The sequence below is a fragment of the Balaenoptera physalus genome (genome assembly GCF_965194825.1).
Source record: "Balaenoptera physalus genome assembly, chromosome: 18".
Taxonomy (NCBI): Eukaryota; Metazoa; Chordata; class Mammalia; order Artiodactyla; family Balaenopteridae; genus Balaenoptera; species Balaenoptera physalus.
The window spans coordinates 824,424-845,958 of record NC_138899.1 but is presented as its reverse complement, the minus strand read 5'-3'; the positions used below and the strand labels follow the sequence as shown (position 1 = coordinate 845,958).

At 60.6% G+C, this 21,535-nt stretch overlaps 1 protein-coding gene across 22 annotated transcripts in view; it reads left to right on the top strand.

Annotated features, from left to right (window-relative positions):
* The window catches only part of MCF2L (MCF.2 cell line derived transforming sequence like), a 130,736-nt gene that overhangs the window by 58,455 nt on the left and 50,746 nt on the right, over positions 1–21,535 (top strand). For 17 of the 22 annotated variants that reach the window (XM_082434944.1, XM_082434955.1, XM_082434963.1 and 14 more), the window contains one exon: positions 21,320–21,403. In XM_082434944.1, coding sequence (XP_082291070.1) covers positions 21,320–21,403 — 84 coding nt within the window. Of the gene's footprint in view, positions 1–8,909; positions 9,193–9,667; positions 9,684–10,658; positions 10,679–21,319; positions 21,404–21,535 lie in introns of those variants that run through there. The other 5 variants (XM_082434954.1, XM_082434952.1, XM_082434964.1 and 2 more) reach the window with 3 other exon arrangements.

The following is a 21,535-nucleotide window of genomic DNA, read 5'->3' as shown; positions in this document are numbered from 1 at the left end:
CTGTAGCTTTGTAGTATAGTCTGAAGTCCGGGAGCCTGCTTCCTCCAGCTCTGTTTTTCTTTCTCAAGATTGCTTAGGCTATTTGGGGTCTTTTGTGTTTCCATACAAATTGTAAAATTTTTTGTTCTAGTTCTGTGAAAAATGCCATTGGTAGTTTGATAGCGATTGCATTGAATCTCTAGATTGCTTTGGGTAGTATAGTCATTTTCACAATGTTGATTCTTCCAATCCAAGAACATGGTCTATCTCTCCATCTGTTTGTATCATCTTTAAATTCTTTCATCAGTGTCTTACAGTTTTCTGCATACAGGTCTTTTGTCTCCTTAGGTAGGTTTATTCCTAGGTATTTTATTCTTTTTGTTGCAATGGTAAATGGGAGTGTTTTCTTAATTTCTCTTTCAGATTTTTCATCGTCAGTGTATAGGAATGCAAGAGATTTCTGTGCATTACTTTTGTATCCTGCTACTTTACCAAATTCATTGATTAGCTCTAGTAGTTTTCTGGTAGCATCTTTAGGATTCTCTGCGTGTAGTATCATGTCATCTGCAAACAGTGACAGCTTTACTTCTTTTCTGATTTGGATTCCTTTTATTTCTTTTTCTTTTCTGATTGCTGTGGCTAAAACTTCCAAAACTATGTTGAATAATAGTGGTGAGAGTGGACAACCTTGTCTTGTTCCTGATCTTAGAGGAAATGCTTTCAGTTTTTCACCATTGGGAATGATGTTGGCTGTGGGTTTGTCATATATGGTCTTCCTTATGTTGAGGTAGGTTCCCTCTATGCCCACTTTCTGGAGAGTTTTTATCATAAAGTGGTGTTGAATTTTGTCAAAAGCTTTTTCTGCATCTATTGAGATTATCATATGGTATTTTTTTTTAATTAATTTATTTATTTTTGGCTGCGTTGGGTCTTTGCTGCTGCGCGCGGGCTTTCTCTAGTTGCGGCGAGCGGGGGCTGCTCTTCGTTGCGGTGAGCGGGCTTCTCATTGCGGTGGCTTCTCTTGTTGCAGAGCACAGGCTCTAGGCGCGCAGGCTTCAGTAGTTGTGGCGCACGAGCCCAGCTGCTCCGCGGCATGTGGGATCTTCCTGGACCAGGGATCGAACCCGTGTCCCCTGCATTGGCAGGCGGATTCTTAACCACTGCGCCACCAGGGAAGCCCTATCATATGGTTTTTATCCTTCAATTTGTTAATATGGTGTATCACGTTGATTGATTAGCATATACTGAAGAATCCTTGCATTCCTGGGATAAACCTCACTTGATCATGGTGTATGATCCTTTTAATGTGCTGTTGGATTCTGTTTGCTAGTATTTTGTTGAGGATTTTTGCATCTAATTTCATCAGTGATATTGGCCTATAGTTTTCTTTTTTTGTAGTATCTTTGCCTGGTTTTGGTTTCAGGGTGATGGTGGCCTTGTAGAATGAGTTTGGGAGTGTTCCTTCCTCTGCAGTTTTTTGGAAGAGTTTGCAAAAGATGGGTGTTAGCTCTTATCTAAATGTTTGATAGAATTCACCTGTGAAGCCATCTGGTCTTGGGCTTTTGTTTGTTGGAAGATTTTTAATCACAGTTTCAATTTCAGTGCTTGTGATTCATCTGTTCATATTTTCTATTTCTTCCTGGTTCAGTCTTAGAAGGTTATACCTTTCTAAGAATTTGTCCATTTCTTCCAGGTTGTCCATTTTGTTGGCATATAGCTGCTTGTAGTAGTCTCTCATGATCCTTTATATTTTTGCAGTGTCAGTTGTTACTTCTCCTTTTTCATTTCTAATTCTGTTGATTTGAGTCTTCTCCCTTTTTTTCTTGATGAGTCTGGCTAAGGGTTTATCAATTTTGTTTATCTTCTCAGAGAACCAGCTTTGCTATTGCTTCCTTCATTTCTTTTTCATTTATTTCTGATCTGATGTTTATGATTTCTTTTTTTTTTTTTTAATTTATTTTTGGCTGTGTTGGGTCTTCGTTTCTGTGCGGCGAGCGGGGGCCACTCTTCATTGCGGTGCACGGGCCTCTCACTGTCGTGGCCTCTCTTGCTGCGGAGCACAGGCTCCAGATGCGCAGGCTCAGTAGCTGTGGCTCACGGGCCCAGTTGCTCCGTGGCATGTGGGATCTTCCCAGACCAGGGCTCGAACCCGTGTCCCCTGCATTGGCAGGCAGATTCTCAACCACTGCACCACCAGGGAGCCCCTATGATTTCTTTCCTTCTGCTAACCTCAGGTCTTTTTTGTTCTTCTTTCTCTAATTGCTTTATGTGTATAGTTAGATTGTTTAGTTGAGATTTTTTTTGTTTCTTGAGGTAGGTTTTAAAAATAAAAACAGAGTTTTCTAAGGTGCCCGCAGTGGCCACCCCAGGACCGAGGCCCTCCCGCTGCCCCGCATGGCGGCAGAGCTGTGAGCCAACCCAAGGGCATTTGTGCCACAATTTCCCAAGTCTCCTGCGACGGGAAGCTTGTTTTGGAAACAGCTTTAAACGAGTCATGACATCTGCCCCTCCTGAGGGATCTTCCCGTTGCCGCATCTGACTCCTCCATCTGTTGTGCCCACTCTCGGGACCATCTTCCCCAGGTGTGGATCCGGTGGGCCCGTGGGCGTCCCCATCTGGTGCCCCCTCGGTTCTCCTGAGCGCCCCGCCCGGCAGCACCGCCCACCTGCTGTCTTCACTTCTGGGCTCCCGTTCGCGAGCCTCCTGCCTGGGATCTGAGTTGCCACCCCCTCGAGACTCTTTCAGCCCTTCAGGCACACCCAGCACTGGCTCAGGCAGGTCTGCACCCCACATCCCGGGTGAGGGCCGCCTTCCTCTGTGCCCCGTGGCCAGGGTCCTGCCACCCTGTGAACGGAGGGTATTGTGAGCCCTGGAGGGTGGGTGACCTTGCCCGATCTCTCCCTTAAGGAAACTGAGACCAGCTCGGTGGTCGGATTTAGAATCCAGAATTCCCAAGACCACCATGGTCCAGCCCAGAAAAGCCCGTGTCGCCTCTCTACGCCGTCCTGAATCCCACAACAACAGCCCCTTTGTGCTTTGCAGGTGGGTGGAGAACGCTGCTGCCTTCCCTCTGGGGGCAGGAAGGGCCCAGTAAGTCAGGCGCCCCTCCGAGCCCCGGACACCTGCCGTCCGCTGGCTGAGCCCCCAGGGTGTCCCGGAGCCAGGGTGTCCTGGACCCACGGGTGTCCAGTGGACGGACCCAGCCTCACCCTCATTCAGTGGCATTTTATTAACCTAAGGCCCAGCTGTGTTTGCTCTCTGCCCCGCGTCTGCTCCTCACAGCCGCCCGGATTTACTGGGTTTGTGACAGAAGTTGTTGATCTAGCAGGCGGGGCCTGGCCCCCTCCCGGTCCTTCTGTCCAGGTCACAACTTGTGCAGAACAAATGGAACATTGTTCCCGCTGCCCTGGAGGGTGGGGAGTGATGGGTGCAGATGAACACTTGTCCCAGCCCCGCCCGGAAGGCAGGCGATAGTATCTGCAGCTCTTGTGTCTTTTTTCCAACAGGGCAGGAGAGTCTTTCTGTTTAGCTCACGGAGGTGGGCGGGGGCCCTGCTCACAGCCCTGCGGACGGCACATCTGCTCTGCGGCCCGCGGGAGGGGGTCCTGAGCCCCTCGTGCTGCCTTCCACCCGAGTGGTTAGGTGTCACTGGCTTCCGCTGGCCTCACCTCTGTCCGTCTTTCAGTCCTCGGTTCCTGTAGTCATCAGGAGAGACTTTAGGGCACCCGCAGTATAACCCCCATGCACGGTCACTGTGCAACGTGAAGCACACAAGCCAGCATAAAAGTGAGGACTAAGCACTGCCCACAGCCCTCTCTGGTCCCGCCGTGGGCAGTCCTAAAACGTCAGGGCTCATCCCTGCTGTGACTGGGAAAGGAAAGCATACTGCATGCAGACACGCAGTAAAACACAGAATCGAGCGCTGTTCAGAGGGAGGGGCGGCGTAGAGCGGGGGCGGGTGGGGAAGCCGGGCCGGGGCCCTGTGGGACGCGGCGTCTGGGTGTATGCTGTCCTGGAGGGTGATTGGGCACCAGAATCGGGTTGCAGTCAGATGGAAGGGAAGCCAGAGAGACAGAGAGAAGCGGCCTGGCTCTGCCGCAGCCGGGCTGGGGGTGGATGGATCGCCTTTGATGCGGCGGGGATGCGTTTGGCCCTGATTTCACATGTCCCATCTCAGGCCGCCCACAAAAGGTGGTCAGAGCCCCCGGTGCCCTTGGCACTTGAACCCCACAGGCAAAGGTCAGACAGACAGAGCCGCCTCCCGGTGCACGTCCCCGCCAGCTTCGATCCCCCCGTGGCAAGAAGCGCAGGTCGGAGGTGTGCGTGCTCAGAGCCGGCAAGGCGCCTGGTCTGGAGATTCTGGCCGCAGGGGAGGCCCAGGGCACGGAGGGGTGGCCGTCAGCCGAGCCAAGTGGTTCCAGCTGCAACAGCGACAAGCGCGCTCCCTTCCCCAAAGGGGCCGGGAGACTCAGAGCACAGCCTCGTGGCGGCCTTCCGTGAGTCTGCCGCGGGACCGCGAGCCCACGTCCCCTTCCTCTCGGGCTCGCTGTGAACTCAGGGCCGGGAGGGCGGAAGTCGTCTTGGGTTGAGGATGAGGAAGAGACAGCGCTTCCGAGGGTCCGGCGCGCGTGGACAGTGCTGGGGACCAACGTGGGGCGCCCGTGGGGGGGGGCAGGCTCCACCCGCCTTCCCAGGAGACTCTCGTCCAGCCGCCAAACAAAGCCAGAATCACTGGAAGGCCTGGGGGCGGGTAGAGGAATCCGGGGGAAGGAGCTGCGTGCCTGGGGCCAGGGCTAGACCCCGATAGACCCTGAGCCAGGACGTGGGACCCGGGGACGGGTGGGGGTGATGGTCTTCCGCGAGCGCTGGTTTAAGACGAGGGCGCCGGCCGCAGGCTCGCTAGCTGGATGCGTGGACCGCGGTGCTTGTGGGAGCTGAGAGGTTGCCTGGGGACAAGCTGCCTGCGAGCCCTCTGCCCGGTGGCCGCCCACCCTCCTTGCGGGCCCCGCACATTGTGGTGGCACGTGTCCCAAGGTGGGGCCCCCGCACACCTTCCTAGGTTCTCTGCCGCATCCACAGCTGGAGCTCGTGCGGAGGCCGGGCGCGCGGATGGCCGGCTGCGAGGACCGCCGCTCAGGCCAGCTCCTCAGGGCCTGCCTGTCATTCCAGGAAGGCTGCTTCTTATCCTGTGACCGTGGGTGACCCTGGGGGCAGGGATGATGCGTTCAGCTCAGGAGAGCTGGGTGGACGGGGCTGCAGGAGACAAGAAACAGGGCAGAGCCCCGGGAGCACGTTAATCTAAGGGGCAGCAGCTGGGGGTGGGAAGAACCCGGGCTGCAAGGATCACGGGGCCTTAGAAGGACACGAGAGGGGGACAGGGAGGGGGACAATGAGGTCAGGGAGGAGACATGGAGGGCACAGGGGCCAAGTGGGCCTGGGGGCCTGGAGAGAACTGAGTAGCCGCTGTGTCCAATTTCCCTGCTGCTTGAGGCTTTGCTGATCAGGGACACTTGCCTCACAGGTTGCCATGACGATGAAACAGGACCAGGTGGCAAGGGTGGCCTCGGCAAACAAGGGCGCGCCTGTGAGCGCGGGATGGTCCCTCCCACGTTATCACCAGCGGGTCGTGGCCGGAGAGGGTGGCGGCTTGGTCCTGACTTCTGCATGGTCCAAGCAGCGCAGTCTTGCCCACGAGGAGATTGTCCTTGGTGAGCTTGTCTTGCATCCCTGGGCAAGGAAGAATTAATACCAAGTGTCTGTAACTATTTACAGGACCAGCTAGGCGGGGGGTCGGGGTGCAGCCGGGGTGCACCCTGTGTGCTCAGAGCATGACGCCGCCTATACTGTGTGCTAAATACGCGCACGTGACCCAGAACGCTGTGTTTGCTCAAATACGCCCTGTCCACGTTGAATTCCGTGCCTGCATGTCTTTCCAGCTAAGGGAGCCCCTGTAGGGTCACGGGGGAAGCTGGACGGCCCTTCACAGCGGGCTTCTCTGGGGAACAGAGGCCCCGCCCCTGCCTGCTGCCTTTCTCTCAGGGCGTCCGCCTGGGGCCCGTGGTTGGCAGCCTCTGGCCTCCGGTTCCTGTCCGACCGTCAGGCCTCCTTCCCCGGATTCTCTGCACCCTCTCCTGCCGCTGGTTCTTTCCGCATCTTGCGCTGGTTGCCTGCCTGTACTGCTGGGCGGAGCCGCATAAAATTGCCTTCTTTGTAGGTTGAAAAGGTTGGAATATCCGCAAACTCACCAAACCCCGCACCTGGGAGAGTGCTTACATCTTAAGCAAACACCCTCCTGGCCCAGCGGCCGGCCCTGGGGCCAGGTCCTGAGTGAGCTCGCAGGCCTGTAGCGCCAAACAAGGGACGTGGGGTTGAGGTATGGGACGCAGCCAACTGTGCAGAAGTAACCAGTGTCAGCTGATCGGGGCTGAGGTCGCGAACCCCCCACCCCCAGACGGACACTCCCGCCAGCCCGAGAGCCACATGTCAGTGGCATCCGTGTGCAACTCTGGGCTCCGGCTCAGCTGTCCCCCAGTGTGACTTGTCACCCCTGGCCCAGGGCCTGTCCTTGAGGCTCTGCAGGGCATCAGCTACTGAGCCATCCCCAGAGACTGCGAGAAATGTCTGCGTGCCCTTTGGCCCCAGCTGGCCCACACGCCCTTCCTCACTCCGTGCACGGCCCACTCTTGAGCGCACAGCGTCGGGTGGACGTGAAAACCAGGGGCCGAAGCGATGGTCCTAGAGCCGTCAGCACAGCGAGAGGAAAACCCCAGCGGCTTCCAGGTCTGTGGTGGAGCCTGTGGTCAAGGGCCACATGGGGAGCAGGTGGGCACACAGGGACTGATGCGGAGGCCCGAGGCCGAGGAGACCCATGCGAGCGTGGACCTGTGGCCCGGACACCACCCCGAGGGCCTCTGGGGCCGCGGAGAGCCAGTCGGGGGAGGTGACTGCAGAGGGAGCGGCCTCCTCTCCCGCCCGCCCGAGATCACGTTCCTTTCATCATGCACCTGCCCTGGGCTGCTGGAGGTGTAGCGGGGGCTCGGCCCTGGGGGTCGGCGGCAGACACAAGCTGAGGCACAGACATGGGCACCCGAGCACCGTGGACGCGGGAACGGGGCTGGCGGTGTGCCGACGTGTGGGTGGTGCCGGTGCCTCTCGGCTCTCTGGTCTTTGGGGTGGAGAGACCAGGAGCTGATTAACCGAGTGGGGTTTGTCCTGATGCTTCCCTGACCGTGGCCCGTGGGGGGAGAGCAGCCCCCGGCCTCCTCTGACCCCTCCCGCCCGACCCCACGCACATTTCCTGGATGAACAGATCACGTGTCTTTAGAGGGAAAACCTACAAACCAGTGGCTCTCTTTTTAAACTCCGAGTCGGGGATCTGGAGTGGACCGGTTTTAAAGGAGAGCGCGTGCTTGTTTTGTGCACGCTGAAGCGCGGTGCCTTCTGGCTGGTTCTGCACAAGCACAGGGCGGGCATTAGGACTCCACCCACCAGACCTGTGGGCCTCGGACCTCACCTCGGAGGCCACGCAACTCAGCAGTGTGCCGGGCACGCATCTCTCGTTCAAGCACAGCCTGGAGAGGAAAGGTTGGGGCTGGAGAAGGGCGCCCGCAGCTGAGCCTGTGAGCCCAGAGCCCGTGGCCCAGCAGCTGGCTGAGGAGTGTGGCGACCTGCCTGAGACAGTGGCCTGGAGGTCGGGCCTTCGACCTTGACTCGGTCGGGAAGAAAGGACAGTGGGAGCAGGCGAGGCTGGATGTACCCCGGGCGTGCGGCACAACCTCCTGGTAAAGGCATGTCGGGCCTGAAGACTCCTTTCTCAGAGCGGTCACCTCTCAGGCTGTCGGTCACTCACTTGGCAGGCGACCACACCATGCTGGATGCCCGAGGTGTCCCTGGGGCAGGAGGGGGCCGTTGTGGTCTCCGCGTCTCTGAGGGGTCAGAGGCCAGCCACCCTGAGCGTGATTCTGGAGGCCGCGCTCGGGGCAAGGACCCGCCTGAGGCGTGAGCCGCAGGCCGCGCGTGGGGGGACGTGGGCGAGGGCTGCCCGGGGAGGAGCTGGGCCGGCCCGGCCGCAGAGGGCCTTGCCCACCACGCTGGGAGCTGCACCCCGCTCTGCAGGAACGTCCGCGGTCCCGGCCCCTGGGCGGAGGGTGTGAGAGCTGTGCTCGCGGGACTTGTGTGCCAGCGCCAGCGGGAGGCCGCAGGGGAGCTGTTACAAGGAAGACGTGGGACCCATCCAGCAAAGGCCAGGTCAGACCCGGGACCACATGACGCACGACGGGAGCGTGGACGGGGCGCGTGTTGGCTGTGCCGTGACCGGTGCCCCCAGTGGCGTGAGCGGCTGGGCTCCACGGCCTCCTTTGGGGCGAGCGGCCCGGGGCCCAGGCTGGGGGAGGGCACATCTGCCTCATTCCCACGATGGAGAGGACGGAGCCCTCGCTGCCCGTGGACACACAGCCACGGCCAGTCCTGGTCCGGCCGGAGGGCCGTCCTCTCCAGGTGGGTCGGCTCCAGGCTGGGCTCAGCCCCTCGGGTCCTTACTGCTGGAGATCTGGTCCTTGGGGGGCGGCCTGGCCTCCCCCTCCCCCGGGAGCGCCACCTGCAGAACCGAACCCTGCGTTTTCACGTTTTAACGAGCTCCCCCGGGACCCCCCCCCCCGCCCCCCGCCCCCCCCCACCCCGTCCCATTTTCCTTGTTCTCAGCCACATCCCTGCCCCCCAGCCCCTGGCGGCGGTGTTCTGAGGTCTGGCTGCCGAGGACCTGGGGGGTCGGCCCTGGGAGGTCCTGGCCGGGTCCTGCGCCCCCAACCCCGGCCGTCCTGCCTCCCGCCCGCCCGGCTCCCTAAGCCGCTGAGCGCGGGGCCCCGCAGGGAGGGTCTGGACGGGCGACGGGGAGGGAGCCGGCGCTGCGCGAGCCCTGCCACCGCCTGGCCGCACGGTTAACCGGCGGCGGGCAGAGCAGGGGAGCCGACCGCAGGCCCCGGGCTCGGGGACGGCAAACCCGAGGCCCCGGGGAGAGCCCGGGTCCTCGCACTCCGGGCGGGCGGCGCGAGCATGGAGCCCGACCACGTCCCTTTGTGCGCCCAGCACGGGCGTTCCGGGCGGCCGGTCGCCACCTCCTGACGCGGCCGGCGGGCGACAGCATGACCTTAAGCCTCCTCTCCCTGCTGTCGCGGGACCTGTCCGCGCTGTGGCTGCCCCTGAAGACCCGCACAGGTGCGCGGCCGGTGGGCGCCGTGGGGACCGTGCGCGAGGGGGCGGGGCCCCGGGGGCCTGGCGCGTCGCCCACGCCGGACTCGGGACTTGTCGGCGGGGTCCGGGCCGGGTGGCGGGCGCGGAAGGGAGCCTCCTGGGTGGGCGTGCCGCGCATCCCTCCCCCCCATCCTCATCCTCATCCTCATCCTCGGGCAGCGCCTGCCGGGTACCGGGCCACGGTCGCCGCTCCGCCTGGAAGCTCCTTTGTTCCGGCTGCGGGAGACCTGCCGATGGTGGGGGGCGCCGGTGGGGCCCCTCCACGCAGCGGGACCAGGGCTGGACCGGCGGGGAGCACCGCGGGGCGGTCTGCAGCCCGCGCTCCTGTACCTGCCTGGCTGGGGGAGGGTCACACCCGTGGTGACCGAGAACAAAGAGAGCTGGGCCCGGGAGGGCGCCCAGTTTCCTGGGCTCGTTTCTAGGGACGGAAGGTGTTCGCTTGGAAGTAGTTTGTCGTGAGTTCATTTTCCTGTGGGTGCTTCTGCGAAGGATTGACCAACAATGCGTTAAATAGTCTTTTGTAAATTTTGATGAATCAGCCACACCCTAGCCTTCGGTGCGTGAAGTTTCCGGTTTTATAAGGAGGCGACCGGTAGGTGAGACGAGGGAATCGGTGAGTTTCCTGATGGACAGGGCGCAGGACGGTGACCGCCTGGGCGGCCAGGTCGGAACACAAGCTGGTACACGGGATGAGAGCGTGTGACTCACGCCTGAGCTGGCAGCACGGTGACAAGGCTGGGATCCTGGAAGAGACACTTCCTGGGGCTTGGGGCTTAGAGGCTCGCCAGTGGGCGGTGCGCTCCCTACCGCACGCTGGAGTCTCCCCTCCCGCGTGGACCCGCGTGGTCCTCAGAGCCGTCCCTTTGTCTCCAAACTACACCCCGGCTCTGATTCTTATCACGGTTCCCTTAAAAATTCTAGGTGTTTTTCTAACACGTGCTTTACTTTTAAGATACACGGGCTCTTGAGTGAACATCCTGAGGCAATTTGGGGTGCCTGAGGGGTGGAGGGCCTCTCCCCCAGTCTCTGGAAACCATCCACTGGTCTCCTACAGAAGGAAGCGTTTGTCCGGTTTCTCAGAGTTGCTGGCACATGTGATGTGACCTCTCCCTTGGTGTTGCCGGGAACACTCCCCAGGTGGCCCGTACCTGGCTCTGTAACCGGATGCTGACTTTCGTTAGCGCCTGCTGTTTGCGGACAGGTTGCTGCACCTCCTTCCTCACTTCTGCTCAGGCTGCACAGGATGGGGGGGGGCGGTTGGCGCCGGCCGAGCCGGCAGCCGGGCCCCCGAGCAGATGGCGTGGATGAGAGTCACGTGGCGAGACCACAGCTCCGTCACCGCGCCCAGGGCAGCGGAGCCCGCGGAGCAGGACAGCAGGGCTGAGCCGCGCTCCCAGACCAGGGCCAGGGTCCCCCGTCCTGTCCCTTGCGAAACCAGTGAGGTCGCCAGGTGTGCACGACCCGCCGCTGCCAGCCCCCCAGCTCCCTCTCCGTCACCCCTCCTCTCTCTGTCTCTCTGTCTCTCTCACTTGGTCTGTCTCGTCTGTCTCGCTGTGTCTGTGCGTGTCATTCTCTCTGCCTCTCCCCCTCTCTCTGTGTCTCTTCCCCTCTCTCTGTCTCTCCTCCTCAGTCCCTCTGTCTCTCTGTGTCTTTCTCACTCTCTGTCTCTGTCTCTCTCCCCTGTCTCCTACGTGTGTCCGGGGCTCCGCGGTCAAGCTCCGGCGGGGCAGCGTCCGTGGAGGGCCCAAGCCCCGCTCTGCTCTGTGCCGCCCCGCCTGGCGATCAGGGACCCCGTCAGCAGGGCCGCCTGGGTGAGGCTCAGGGTGACATGCGCCCCCGTCCCTGTCGCCCAGGGCCCCAGCCTCCTCTGCCCTGTGCGTTGTTGTTTCTGTGTTTTGGGGGGAGGGTTGTGTTTTGAGAAGGTCAGTGCAGTTCCTTGTTTGGTCTTAGATTTATCGAGCTGCAGACACTTAGAAAGTGGGACTCCATGTGCGTGTCCACCGTCGAGGGGAGGGTTTGGGGAGCTGCTGGGGTCCTTGCGGGAGTGTGGTGTGGGTGTCAGGGCCGCACCGGCCTCCCACGCGGCCCGTTCTGTGAGCTGCTTTCCGAGGGCAGATCTGGACAGGTCCTGGGGGTGCTGCCCCCAGCCCCACCTTCTGCCTTCGGAGCGACGAGGGGCGGAAGTAGGTGGACATCCCTGAGCTTTATGGACGTGCTGCTTTTTACTGTTGACGAGTGGTTGTTTTAGAAAAGAGCTGTCGCACATCTCCTTCATTTCCAAACAGCAGTGGACTCACACGTGTGTGTATCTGTGGTGTGTTTGTGAGATGTGTCCGACAAGCTGCCGGGGGCCCAGCATGGCGGGAGGCTCGAGCCAAAGCTGAGTGAGGGTGGGCCCTTGCTGCCGGCGCACTGCTCGGACCCGCTGGCTTTCACTGAACTCCAAAGTGCCCACGTCCGAAGAGGGCGTGGACGGTGGTGTGGCTTGAAGGGTGTGCAAGCTGTTGGCCGTCGGCCCCCCGGGAAGGCGCCACGTCCTCCCCAGGCCCTCGGGGCACCTCCTGCGGCCTCTGCTCGGCGTGTCCTGCGGGGAGGCCGGGCCAGCGTGACCCCAGCCGCGGCCCCCCTCCCGGTCATCTCCGGGGCCTGGAATCCCATATGGACCGCGTCCCTGATCCCTGTGGAGGCCCTGCCCGGCCGGGATGAGACGCAAGCAGCACAAGGGCGGTTTCCACCTAACTGGGTGCCGAGGGTCGCTGCTTTTGGAGTGGGCAGGAGCCCAAGGGACTTCCAGCACAGCTCGCACGGAAGCTGGGGGCCTGCCTGGCGGTGGCTGCGGTTCTGCTCTCGGACCCGCTCTTTCGCAGGGACCTGGGCCGCTGGGTGCGTGTTTAAGTGGCAACATTAACTCATCAGGCAGGTGCCCTCGGGCCCTGGATGGCGGTGGACTTTCGGCCAGGGGAGGAGCAGTGAGGCCCAGGAGAGGGACGCCCACCATCTGGCCCCGGGGCTGCTTCGTGGGCCCGCCCGCGCCTGCAGATCCCCCGCCCCTTTCCAGCTTGGCCCGGGCCCCGGGGGCTCCCAGAGCCATGGGGAGCTGGTGGGTCTCAGCAGTTCTGCCCACTGCGTCGTCGTAACCTTGGGTCATCGTGTGTGACGACCTGCCTGGTGGGCTGGCCAGGCTCGGGAGCTGGACCCTGGCAGGGTTTGCCCGGTGCCGCACGGGGAGGAGGGCCACTAGGAGGACCGTTGTTGATGATAAAAGGTCCACGGAGATTTTATTCCGTGCCAGCCCACACCCATGCCCGAGCTTGGAGGCTCCAGCCCAGGCCCCCGGGCCGCCCTAGTCCTCCCTGACCTCGTTACCTGGCCCACCTGCCGCCTGGCTCCCTGCTGGGTGTGTGACCCACCCTCATCCCTCCAGCCTGCTCTGGGCACTCAGAGTCACTGCGCAGAGTAACGTGTAGTAAATTAACCTGCCTGCCATGTGGCCACGAGGCCTCCTGCTGGGCTTCCACCGCCCCCCCGCCCCCATCCTGCAGGTCTGATTCTAGTTCATCAGGGCCCTTCTCCAGGGAGGCCTCGCAGGGGCAGCCCAACCCCGCCTGGAGCTCCACGGTGTGGGTGCAAAGGAGGCCCTCGCCCATGGCAAGGGGGTCCCTTCTGGGTCCTCTACGGGGCCCAAGGCCCTTGGTCCAAGCGGACATCCCAGGCCCCAGCCCAGTGCCCACCTTGAACCCAGGGTGAACCTGGCCGTCCGAGCACGCGGCCAGACCCCAGCTCCGCGACCCGGGGGGAGCACGGCCCCATGAACTGAGTGAGTGAGGCGGCACCTCTCCCCTCCACCCCGCGGCTTGGTCCTCTCTGCTGGGCAGGGCAGGCCCCGCCTCCCTCTGCTCCTGACGTCCAGATGCTAGAGCCTTCCGTGCAGCTCTGCGGCCACCGGCCGCGTATGGCTGTTTACAGTTAAACCAGTTAAAACTGAATAAAATGAACAACTGCAGCTGCTCCACCCCCATCAACCACGTTTCGAGCGCTCAGCGGTGTCTGTGGGTCGGGCGGCAGAGACGGGGACATTCCGGTCATCCCGGGAGCTCTGGGGGCGGGGGGCCTGCTCTCGACACACGTGAGCCGCCACGCAGATGAGGGGCACGCAGCGGGGGTGCCGGGGCTCTGGGATCAGGCGCTGGGGGGGCCCCAGCTGAACTGAGAGACGCAGGACGGTCAGGCCGGGTGGAGGGTCCTAGGCAGAGCTGCGCCTCCAAGCAGGTGCGGGGAGCAGGAAAAGCCAGGGTGGGACCATCCCACCCAGAACCCGCCTTTCCCCGTGGGCACGTCCCTGCTCTCGGTAACGGCAGCAGAGCCAGAAGAAACCGGGAGAGGCTGAGGGGTGGATGCGGCCCTTTCCTGGCCCGACCTCCGCGAGGTGCAGTGCGGCCAGGTGCCGGCTCACACACTAGCAGCAATTAAACACCCACCGCATGCCAGACACCATGCTGCATGTGTGCACAAGCCTCCCCAGAGCTAGATGCCGCGACTATCCTGATTTACAGACAAAGAGACCAACTCAGAGAGGTTAGGTAACATGCCCAAGGTCACACAGCTCCCACCTGCCCCAGGAGTACTGGTCCACTGCCCAGGAGACCAGAATCCCTGCACATAACAGGTGATTCTGCAAAATAAAACACAGCCTCTGGACCAGGAGGTGGCCCAGAGGCCAGAGCAGCTCTGCAGATGGCATGTCTGTGTGAGCCTTGGGGACAACGGACAGTCCGTGCTCACAGGTGGCTGCAGGTGCGCGTCTGCCCGTTCACCGAGGGCAAGGTCATTCTCTCCGCCCACAGCTTCAGATCTTATAAGATCTCGGATCAGAATTCTCCTTAGGGGCTTCCCTGGTGGCGCAGCAGTTAAGATCCACCTGCCAATGCAGGGGACACGGGTTTGAGCCCTGGTCCGGGAAGATCCCACATGCCGTGGAGCAACTAAGCCCGTGCGCCACAACTAATGAAGCCCACACGCCTAGAGCCCGTGCTCCGCAACAAGAGAAGCCACCGCAATGAGAAGCCCACGCACTGCAATGAAGAGTAGCCCCTGCTCGCTGCAACTAGAGAAAGCCCATGCGCAGCAACGAAGACCCAACGCAGCCAAAAATAAAGCAAGGAAGGAAGGAAGGAAGGAAGAAAGAATTCTCCTTAGACTCTAAGGAGGAAATGCAAACTCATGAGATGATTTAAAGTATCTCATCTAATTGCAGTGTAATTTCTTAGATCATTCCCGCAGGGTCAGGGACCCCCCAGATCACATGCAGGGGAAGGCCTTACCATTTGCTGTAAGCCCTCTGAGCCCGGGAGGGGCCCAGCTTCCCCTGCTTTGCAGTTACTTGGAGCTCTTCTCCGCTGCTCTGCAGAGCCAAGCCTCCCACCAAGTTAGACATGCCCCCCCCCACCGCCGCCAGCATTTCCACTTGCTAACCTCAGCCCCAGAATCACCCACCCTGATGCCGTCTCAGGCTGAGGGCACCCCTGCCCTGCCCTTCTTTGCTCTGCTGCACCTATGGTCGCCCCATCACTGCTGTGTGGCCTCGGGCAAGTCACTCAGCCTCTCTGTGCCTTAGTTTGCTCATCCAAAAAAATGGGATAATCATGTTCCTACCTCTTGGTTTGTTGTGACAATTAAATGCATTAGTACGTTAAAAGTACTTAGTAATAGTTATATTGCGACTGCTATTTCTACTGTGGATTAAAGATTTTCTGTGTGAACCCATTTAAAAGTAATCCAGTTGCCCAGACAGCCTACAAGTTTAAGAAATTCTTACTTTTCTCCTATACTTTCTCTTATGTCCACTGGTCACAGTGAGATGTTTGAGACACACTTGCTTTCTTGATTGAGACCTCGGTGTTTTGTTTTAACTTTAATCTGTGTCATTGACTCAGTGGGTACTTGTGTGGGAATTTCATTGAAGACTTTTTCTTTGTTTTCATAAGGACCAGCGAGGGTGGCCTGTCCCCACGTATGCTATCAACAACGTGAATCCTGCAGGAGTCGGAGGTGCCGTGCACCCCCTTCTCCCCGCTCACCCCAGAACCCGTGACAGTTAAGTTTGGGGGATAGTCCCAGAGTCTCCAAGACAAGAGGTTTTCTGTGGTGCTCCCCAAGTCTGTCCGACTGCGGAGCCCTTCTCTCTCTCCCTGACTGGGGAGGGGGCTCTGCCGAAGGTGCAGAGAAGTGAAAGTCTGGAGCCCCCCAGTGTGAGTGGAGCCCCTGGGAAAATGCTGCATGCTGGTGTGAGGGTCAGTGGGGGTGAGGGTTGCTTACGCACTGATGCAGGTCGGGGCAGGTCTCTGCGTGCTTGGCGAGCTGCCTGGAGCCTGTGTTAGAGAGGCTTCTGAGGCCCGCTGGGGCTCAGCCGTCTGCCGTCGGCAGGCGGTGCGACATCTAAGCCAGGTGTCCGCCACGTCCTGCGTCGCCCGGGACCTGGCAGAGGTGATGTAGTGGACATCCTACGGGACAGGATTCCAAAAGCTATTTTTCAAGAAGTTGTTTGTAGCTCAGAAACCGCCAAGCGTGCGGTGTGAACGTCCACAAGCCAGGCTGTGAAACGTGCGTGCAAGCTTCGTATCCGGGGCCCCTGGGGTGGGTGTGGAGCGTGCGCCCCGAGGCCCACCTGGCTGAAGCTGCTGCCCAGGTGGTCTCTTCTGACGTCCGAAACCTTCACAAAACGGGTGTTGGTGAAGGGGCAGATGGAAACGTGTCCGCTGGTGTCCCTGGGGGGGCCCTGGCCTCTGATGTGCTGTCCAGCGCACGGAAGGAGGGTCTGATCAGCACCAGCCCCGCGGGCGGATGGCCTTGAGAAGCCTGCACTCCTCTGAGATCCACTGAGAAGGCCGTGGCCGGCGGGGCAGGGCGGTATGAGGATTCTACACGAGCCTCGCCGAGGCCCCAGCAGAGTCATTCCCGTGCAGCCTGAGCTGCAGACACGCTGCCGAGTGGGCCGTGGCCTTGGAAGATGCAGATCTAGAGGCTGGATGGTAGGAGGACTCTGGGCCTCGTCTGCACGGATGGTGCCCCCTGTGGTCCCCCAGGGCCTCCCGCGGCTCTGCTCAGAGTTTGTCCCCGGTGCCCACGCGGGAGAGCTCCCACGGCGCCAGCTGGGCCCCGGCTGGTTCCCTGAGCTCCGCCGGGGGTGCCTGGGAGCCAACCCCTCTGCTGAGGATGGGGCTTCCCTGAGGACGAGTTTGGTTAAGCATCTTCTCATATGGGGCCTTTCATTTTAAAATCCATAAGGATTCACGTTCTGAGATCAGGAAATCGGGGAGAACAGTGGTGAACTGAGTTAACGACGCATCGTACGTGACGTGAAATGATTGTGCCTAATCCAGTAACGCGTAACTTGTCAAAAATACCCAGGATGGCCTGTGAGAGAGGATTCAGCCCAAGTGAGTGTAGATCTCCAACATCCCGCAGGGCTGGGTCCCAGAGCCGTCCTGGGGACTACAGGTTGCCATGGAGATGCCTCTCCTGCCTGACCAGGGACTCGGGGAGCTGACGGGTCCCTGCCTGACCGAGGGCCGGAACGGAGCCCGTTCGGAGCCCCAGGTATCCTCTTCTCCCGGCTTGGAGTCGCCTCTTTGCGGCCGTTCCTCTGCACACACTCTGCTCTGGTTTGGAGGTTCCTGGGTGGGGTCTTGGTGGACTAGGAATCCCACCCAAGTGAGTTGGTGAAACCACCCCACGGACTCTCCACTTTGGACTCTGAAAGGGCGTCACGGGTGTATTCTGATAGAAAATAAACGAAAGCCTCTGGTGTGGATGTTCAGCCAGATATAAACAAGGAAGAGAATTAGCCGTAACGGACTTAGTGGACGTTGCGGCCCGGGGCCTCTTGCCAGCTGCCGACCCATGCGTAGGAGCCCTTCTCAGGCTCCTGTCCCCCTTCAGCGAGATCCAAGGTCACCGGCAAGGCAGGGACCAGCCTCCGAACGCGAACGCCAGGCCCCTGCACGTGCTGTGGGCTCCCTTGACCCGGACCCTCGCCACCTGGACGTGGATCTCCAGGGTCCACGCGCTCTGCGTCTCTCGAGCCCCAGCCCTGCGTGTGTTCTCGGCCCGAGGCAGCGCTGGCAAGCACGGTGCAGCTCAGAGGCCCTTCCCGTGGGCAGCACGGGCCAGATGCCGCCTGCTCTGCATCATGAAACCCTCGTCCTAAAAGAAAGCAAATGTGCGAGCCAGTTTGCCAGAGGAAGGAAGTTTGCTGCCGGAGTCTGATTGTGTTAAGATGAAATGGTGTGAAGATAAAAGGGTGATACCCCCTCCCCCGGACTCTCCGATTGCTGCCCAGACCAGGCAGGACTCAGGGGACCACTTTGTGGCCAGAGATTCCAGCGGTTGGTGTTTCCTCCCCTTTGTCCTCATGTAGAACTGAGCTGGGGCCCCGCACCACTGAGATGTCGTGAGCTCAGCGAGGGGTCATTCCCTCTGGCCACTGACAGGGAGCGGGCGTCTGTCCCCTGCGGTGCTCCGGACAGAGGGACCTTTCCAGACGGGCTTCCAGAGCTGGTGCCAGCGGGGCCAGGTCAACCTGCAGACCCCGGCCCCGGCCCCCGGCCCCCACCCTGCAGGGGTCGGAAGGGAAGCGCTGTCCTCTCCCCCCCTGCACCCCTCCCGTCTCAGAGTGACTCTGTGTTGGGTAATTGCCTGGAGTCTCCGCTTACGTCTGGGCGACAGGAAAGTTGTTGTCGGGTGGTTATCTGTGAGGCATTGTGCGCACACAGAGCGGGTCTGTGCAGGAGCTGGGCCTCCCCTGACCCTGACCCTGACCCTGAGCTGGCGGGCAGGGCGACCCCACTTCCCGTCCCAGACCTCAGATGGGCCAGGACGGGCACCTCCACTTCCTTCTCAACTGGCCGTCACCTGCCGCTCGAGTGCAAGATGAAATATCGTGGACGAGGCCCCAGTCTTTGAGCGAGAAAGAAGCAGTAAGTGCCGGACACCCCAGCGCCCGCTGTCCACGGAGGGTCACGTGACAAACACCACGTGCCTCGATGGCAGCTGGAAACTGTGCTCGGTTATTCCCAGCTCTCTTAGGGGCGGCCAGTGACCACTTAACACGTATGAGTTTTTGTACAGTTCATTTGTCTGAATGGACCTCGTGCGCAGAGTAACCCTACTTTTAAACGTAGACTGGGTCATTTGATCTAAGGCACGATATTAGGTTAGTCCTGCCCAAGAAAACTCACGGGTGGTGGGTTCTGGGGCGCGGCTGCCGTGGTCAGCGGTCTGCACCCACGGGGCCTGCGATGGGCAGAAATTCTGGAACCAGCCTGGGTGCAAGTCAGAACGAACTTTGCCAGATTAGCCAGATTCCAAATGAAGCTCTGAGAAGTCATCGTCTATTCTTTCAGCACGAGTTCTTTGGGCTCCTGCCCTGGGAGTGGGCCGGCTGGTGCCCTCCGTGGGGGATGCAGGAGGCTGTGAGGCCCCCGCCAGGCTAGGAGGAGGAGAAAGGCCCCCCCGAAGAGGTGACATCTTGGTGAGACATCTTGAGTAAGATTGGACCAGGAAACAGGGATGGGAAAAGCATCACAGAGGGGGCAGCCTGTGCAAAGACCCCGGGCCTGGCGGGACCTCGGCTGGTCGGGGAACTCGAAGCACATCGGGGCGGCGGCCCCAAGGACGTCTCTCTGCGGAAGCAAATTAACAGGGACAGTGGTCCGGCCAGTGAGAAAGGGCAGGGATGGTAGGAGCATCAGCTGTGCCCCTAGCACGTGGGGCGCCGTCTGCCGCCCGGGGGAGCCGGACACGGAGGGCAGACAGCTCTGGTGTCCACAGCGAGCCCAGGAAGGAGGGAGTGTTCTTGTCGGAGGGGCCACATGAAGGCCGTGCCACTCGGAGCTGCTCGGAACCAGGTCTGAGAGTCTCTGCAGAAACGCCCGTCGGAGTCTCCATGTGGTCCTGGGGGGTCTGGAGGCTGAGGGCAGTCTCGCGAGGCCTGGGGAACTGCCCGTCCCAGCGTCCACGCCGGTCAGGGGACTTAACAGCTCGCAGCATGCGTGCTGTTTTCCGCAGCCCCGCGTGTCTCCTTTCCAAGCTTGAGGGCGACCCCACTTCCCCGGGGGTCCGTCTCAATGACGCGCTTGTCCCCAGCGGGCAGAGGCTGGATTTGAGGAGAACGAGGTCCATGCTCGACAGCGTGGGCAGCGTAAAATCTGGCCTCCCAGCCTCCGTGCAGCTGCCTGCCCATCGCACCTGACGTGTGTTCTAAATAAACGAGGTGTGACGGCCATAAACCACCTCGTCTGGAATTAAAAACATTTCAGGTTTTCTTTTAGCACTTGTTTCCAGCCCTGTTTTCCACAAAAAAAAGCCGCTGGGGGCTTCCCTGGTGGCGCAGTGGTTGAGAGTCTGCCTGCCAATGCAGGGGACACGGGTTCGAGCTCTGGTCTGGGAAGATCCCACATGCCGCGAAGCAACTAGGCCCGTGAGCTACAACTGCTGAGCCTGTGCGTCTGGAGCCTGTGCTCCGCAACAAGAGAGGCCACGATAGTGAGAGGCCTGCGCACCGCGATGAAGAGTGGCCCCCACTTGCCGCAACTAGAGAAAGCCCTAGCACAGAAACAAAGACCCAACATAGCAATCAATCAATCAATCAATCAATAAATCTTTAAAAAAAAAAAAAAGCCACGGGTGAGACGTTTCCCTGCACAGGGGAGGTGGCGTGGCCCCGAGCTGCCCGTGGAGCCGGCAGAGTCGTGGCCTCTGAGGTTTCTGAGTGTGACCCGTCATTCAGTCCCTGACCCTGAACGTGCTGTGGCTCTGTCGGGACGAGGGGCCCAGGGACACGGCCCCCGTCACGTCCTCGTCAGCGCCAGGCAGAGTCACAGGGCAGCCAGCCATGGGTCTCGGCAGCTCCACAAATGACAGCCCGGATCTGGGGACCCGCCTATGCGTTTCGTCGTGCCACCTGCCCGTGCTCGCTGGTCTGCAGGACGGAGGCTCATCCGCTCGGAGGGCGCTTCACTGTCTCCGTGACCCGAATCTCCGGGCCCTGGGGGCCTGGGTCTTCTTCTGGGTGTAGGAGAGCTGACTTTCAAGCCATTTGTGAGTTGTAGTCTCTGTGGAGAAGTTGTGTCAACATTCAAGGCTGCAGACTCCAGGACACCCGGGTCTGGAGACACGAGACGTGGGCCGTCGGTCACGTGGTACCAACCTGGCAGCAACTAGAGACACAGGTCCCCGAAGGCCCCCGAGCACCCCGGCTCTGTGGCCACCTGCTGGTGCCCCAGCACGGACCCAGACCCCATCCGTGTCTGGGTTCTGCCAGGAGTCTTGCTAAACCTTTTGTTTCTGGTCAACGCCTCCAGGCTGTGACTGGGTCACTCCGGGCCCTGATCTAGGACTTGCGGCTGTCAGGACCGGGCTCAGCGCCCTGCTCAGGGTCAGTGTCAGGCTGGGGTGAGGCTCCAGGCATGTGTGTCTGAACCCACTGCCATGGCCAGGTTTCCACTCTGACCAGTGGGTTGTTGCATAGACAGCAGGCGAGAACCCCAAGGGTGGCCCAGCCACTTCCAGGACGTCGGTAGGTGCTCTCAGACCAAAGCATGTCTGCTCCCTGAGCACTTGTCTCGGGGTCAGTCCTCCAGCTCCCGGTCCTGCCCCGCTCCCCCCGACCTCCCCTCTGCCCGCCTATCCTTCTCTCTCCCTCCCTGTCCTTCCCTGTCCCCCTCTGTCCCTCCGTGTCCCTCCCTCTCCCTCTCTCTCCGTGTCCCTCCCTGTCTCTCTCTCTCTCTCTTTCCCTGTCCCTCCCTGTCCCTCCCTGTCCCCCCTCTCTCCCTCCCTGTCCCTTCCTCCACTCCCTCCGCCTTTCTCTGTGCTTCTGACACACACCACGCTTTAAATATTGATGAATCACTCAGCGCACAGCTTTCTGTGCTCTGAGAAACAAAGGTTTCTGTACTGGAAACTGGAATCCCTTTTTCCAGGCCCGTGACCGCCGGACCCTCGAGTGTCTGCGGTGGGGCTGACCCAGACGTAGCTCGGGAGGCCATTTCCTCCAAATGACAGCGTGTTTCCGTCTGCTCTGCTCTCCCCGCAGATGAAATCATGCACCACGACATCAGCCCGCTCTGTGCTGCCGACATCCAGGACCAACTGCAGAAGCGCTTTGCTTACCTGTCTGGTGAGTGCGAAGGCCAGGGCGTGTGACGGGGGCGGGGGGTGTGTGCTCGACCAGGCGGTCGGCCTCCTGGTCCTCCGTGACCGCGTCGTGGGGCCTGGGGACACTCCGTGCGGTGCAGCCCGCCCCCCATGG